General features: G+C 50.2%; 1 protein-coding gene across 1 annotated transcript; it reads right to left on the reverse strand.

Annotated features, from left to right (window-relative positions):
* Positions 1-1,250: 1,250 nt before the first annotated feature.
* LOC127323266 (uncharacterized) lies at positions 1,251-4,400 on the reverse strand. Its single transcript, XM_051351427.2, has one exon. It carries the CDS (start codon positions 2,395-2,397, stop codon positions 1,399-1,401), a length of 999 nt encoding a protein of 332 aa, XP_051207387.1. The 5' UTR covers positions 2,398-4,400; the 3' UTR covers positions 1,251-1,398.
* Positions 4,401-4,803: the final 403 nt, after the last annotated feature.

Here is a 4,803-nt window from a genome sequence, read left to right on the forward strand (position 1 = left end):
GAGCACAGAGGAATTAATGGCGGCCTGTCGGCCTTTGATCGATATTCCTAGGAATGGAAGAATCTTACTGGGAAGACGAAAAAGGAGCCTTCATTTCGGAACCATCCATGATCTATATATCCTCGAATTGATCACAGGGGATACATAGGGTTTAAAGGCTCTGACAGTCCTGCGAGGCCATTACTTGTTTAGGGCATCACATTGGCAGAGCGGAATGTGTTGCGCTAGCCTGGTACTTCCTGTATAATTGAGGGAGAGATCAATTGATGATGGTACGTACGGAGTACAGGGGAAATTAACCACGCATGCAGTATCGATTTGGCACAGCTTAGCTTACCTTCGCTAGCTAGGGTAGCCGCACACTTGTGCTTCTGGTAAATGTACGTGGCCTTGCTTGCTAGCTAGAGCTAGAGCTACGTAGGATTCCCGTGACTTAAACCCGCCTGCCCTGTTGGCGCATGCATTACCATCATCGGTCACAGGCACTTCGTTTGATGCCACCGGACTACCGGAGGTTGACGCGTACAGCTCACGCACACAGGAGCTGTACTCTTGCTACAGCTACACCTCTGTGCAACTGCATGGTTTCATCCATCCATCCAGAGAGGCGAGAGGCAGATAGAGAGAACGAACCTCATGGATGCAACAACATACATGCATGAGATGTACTAGTAGTAATCTAGCATGCCAACTGTGGACCTTTTGTAACAAAAACAAGAAAAAAAAAAAGTGACTTCAAATTTTCTAGATTCGGTATATATCTAGACGCCGTTTTAGTATGTAGGCTTAGTTGGAACAAAGCAAAGGCCATGGCCGGCCCGCCCAGTTCTTGCACCGTGCCTCAGAATATATCCAGTGTGTACACTACATTTGCTCATTTTCCATGATGTATCACTTCAAGAATGTTGTTTGCCCCGCCGCCCATGAATTGTGTCCAAGCTCAGCCGCCGCTGGTGTTGATATGCGTGAATCTAGGCAAATCTGATTCACTTATTTCCGGACGGAGGAAGAAATAAACATATACTTTCAACACTTATGTCCATCTCTCTAGCTTTAGATTCCATGCATGTAAGTGAAAGGTAAAGCTAGACACAACGTAAGTCGAGTCAAATACGATTAGATCCACATGATGTAACAAAGTTTACAACATTCATTCATGCGTGCATGGGCGAATGAACCAAAGGGAAAAGGAACAAAAAAGCAAATGAAAAGGAATGAGAAAAGACCATATCTATGGCATGAAACATAGATTGTTGATTAGGATATTGTGACAAATATATCACTTGATAATAATGAATTAATACATGCACGTATATCAAACCCAGTTAGAGAGCACTAGTTAGCCTCGCTAGCAACAAGCTCAATTCCTTTGGAATCAGCACTTGGGAACATGACCTCCTACGGTAGCATCGCGAACGTTGAAATATCGCCCCACGACGGAATCGCGCTCCCGCAGTTGTTGTTGTTGTTGGAGGTGGCGTTGTCGTCGCCGGCGCCACCACTACTCCGGCCGCTGTTGATGTTGCTGCTGGTGGTGCCGACGGCGGCAGCAGGTGGGGGCGGAGAAGGCAGCGCGTAGGAGCTGTCCATAAACCACGACGTAGCCGCCGGCACGGTATCCATGCCGGATACCCCCGCCATCTGCAGGAACGTGCCGGCGCCTCCGAATTGCGCGCCTGCTGCTACGTGGCCACCGCCGTCGACGTGGGACTGGGAAGAGGAGCTAGGCGGGCCGAGGAACATGGTGGCGACCCGCTGCTGCTGCAGCTTCCAGTGGAGGTCCTGGTTGATGAAGCTCAGCGACTCAATGGACGAGGCGATGGTGCTGCTGCCCATCGCGCCGTTCCCGGCTCCTGTTCCGTTCATCGCGTGGCCGCTGTTGACGTCGCCACCCGAGGGCCATTCCCCAAACGGCACGTAGTGGCTAACGACGGCGGGGGACTGGTGGAGCCCCGGCAGCATGCCGACCACGCCGTGGAAGTCGCCGCCAGGAAAGGCGCCGCCCATCCTTGCAGCGTGCTGGTCGGAGGCCGCGTCGATGCTCTCCACCGCTGCCGGCAGGTTGAGCGATAGACCGCGGGCGGAGGAGGAGGCCGCAGAGCGTGAGCGCTTGTTCTTGCGGCAGCCGCCACCGACGGGGACGTTGCGGAGGGCTCCGCCCTTGGTCCAGTACCTCCGGCAGGTCTTGCAGAAGTGCCGAGGCTGCGACAGGCTGTAGTTGTTGTAGTAGCAGAACTTGGTGTTGGGCGAGTCGCAGCGAGGGCACCGGAGCCCCTGCTCCGTTGGCGGAGGAGGCGGCGTCCCGCTCCCTCCACCTGTGCTGCCTTTGCGCTGCTGCTGCTGCTGCTGCTGCTGGCCCACCGCGTCGTCGCCTGCTGTGACTGCCGTCGACGCCATTTGATAGGTCGACAAGCAAGCTCGACTAGAGCGAGGCAGCAGCTAGCTAGCCAAGCCAGCCAAGTGACGTACGGCTAGCGATAGATTAGCAGCTTCCGCTAGGTAGCTAATTAGCTAGTGGATCGTCACACAGGGAGGGGATACAGCGGGTGCGTATATAAGAAGAGATGGAACATAGGTACCGGAGACGGCGATGGAGATGGGAATCATGGGATGGATGCGATGGTGGAGAAGGGTTTCCTGGCGAGGAGGGAATTAGCTACTCCGAGCCTGTGCCTGTGCGCTGTGAGGAGAGGTTATTGAATGGCATCTCGTGTCATGCGTAGAGCTGCGTGCATGGGATTAACGGGAGGAGAAAAGCGACGTCTCCCTCCCTGTCTCTGTAGATTGGCTCCTGTGATTGTCATCAAGTTCTCAGCCCCAGCCCAGGCTAGCTGCAGGGCAAATAACTAGCCTTGATGATGGATGCCCTGCTTGCTGGCTCCACTCTCCAGTACTAGCACTGCTTCTGCTGCGAGCCTGCCTAGCTTAAGCTTGCTACCTATCCACCTCCTTGCCGGCCATCCAGCCTGTGGGGCTTCTATCGGCGAGGAATTGGATCGATCGACTATTACATCGAGGAGTACAGAAACGCTATTATCGTCTGCGTGAGCCAATAAGAAGCTGCAGCCAGCAGCCTATTGCCATGCGAGCTTGCAGCTGTACGTACATACCAACAGATCAGAGATTCAGAGAGATGAAACACAGTGTATGCAGTAGTGGGATGCCCAGGGGAGACATGCCTGCCAGACGCCTCTGGCACAGCTGCACCGCTGCTCGATCTGACGCGCGCGCGCCGATGCAAGAGATGGATTAAGGGAATTTGACCATGTGCCGAGTATTATCAGTTGGCCTAGGAAAGTTATTGTCGATGCTTACAGAAGATTCGGGCGGAAAATTATTTGGAGTCGATGGATTTTTTTTTTTCTAAATGGGAGCAAACGTCTCAACATCTGCACTAAGCTGATGCACACGGCTTCTATATTATCCCGAATTCAAAATATATCAGTTTTACAACTCATGGATCAGTCAAAGTTTTACAAATATCATTGTTTGATCTCCTAAAGCTGGGTTTTTAAAATAAGGATAAGCTGAAAAGGATTAGGGCAATTTGTGATGAGTGGTGAAAAATACATTGGCATGTAATGTATGATAATTAGGCTTTGTATGAACTATGAACCTTATTTCTCTATTGTTTGATGCCAGCTAGTATGATCTGCTTGATCACTAGTATTTGTGTTAACTTCAATGGTTTGGCCTATGATTGAAACCAGGATCACATTGTTAGCTAGCAATGATGTGTGGCCTCGGGGCTTGCAACACATATATGTCTTGCATGCTCCTTTGTCGTAGGGCATTTCTTAGCTAATGGATGCATCGTAAGTACGAGGCCTACCATATTTTTTGCCAGTGATATGATGTGTTAACCAAATGACACCAGAATTGATGTTATCCAACCTTGTACAAAGCACAAACACTCCTGCTTGTGCCTTGTACTCGGTTGAATATCATCAATTGTGGTGTTCAATGATTTGAGACCTTATAGTTTTGCTTCCATCATTCTTCTTCTATAGCCAATGATTTGTTAGGTGGCACAATGCAAAGCAAGGGGTTTGTCCATAAACTTAGTCCTATGTGCAACAAAATTGCTTGTACACTAGACTTAGTTTGCGGACAATCCCTTTGCCTTTATTGATATGTGATCTTCTTTGTCATGTTCAATCATACTGTCATATGAGGCTCCACCTGCACCCTTGCTCATTTTATCATCACACACTTCTATTTGTGCTCATTCAAATTACTTCTTCATTTTGCACTGCCCAAAGATGATGATGGGTGGACCGGACAGGCTCTTTGGCGAGGGTTGTTCCAGCAAAGCTAGAGAAGGCAGCGGTGCCAAGAGGCCTAAGGGGGAGGGGGCTGCCAAGGTTGGGCATTTCCATGACGACGTCATACCAACCCAGTTTGCTAAAGTGGTGTTGTCTCCGGCGTTAGAAATGCTCCCAATCCTAACAGGCTTCTGGCAGTACCTTGGCATCGTACCCAGGACGATCATCCTCAAGACAAACATCGGTTGCTCCTGTATGGTCAAGCTGAGGGACGTCAAAGGCACTATCTACGTAGATCAAGGATGGCTTGGATTTGCCATTGCTCATCAGGTCAAGATCGGCTACTTCATGACCTTCAAGATGCTCAGGAGCGACGTATTCATTAAAGGTCACCATCTTTAACTATACCATGATAGAGGTGGTCCAGAGGTGCCCGCGGCATGATCCAGTCCTTGCCATGATCGACGAGTGAAGAATGTGCCCGCTTTATGTCAGTTGGTATGTTTAATTTCGTGTTGAACAATGTCTGCTATGTGCT

This window comes from Lolium perenne, chromosome 4 (assembly GCF_019359855.2).
Source record: "Lolium perenne isolate Kyuss_39 chromosome 4, Kyuss_2.0, whole genome shotgun sequence".
Taxonomy (NCBI): Eukaryota; Viridiplantae; Streptophyta; class Magnoliopsida; order Poales; family Poaceae; genus Lolium; species Lolium perenne.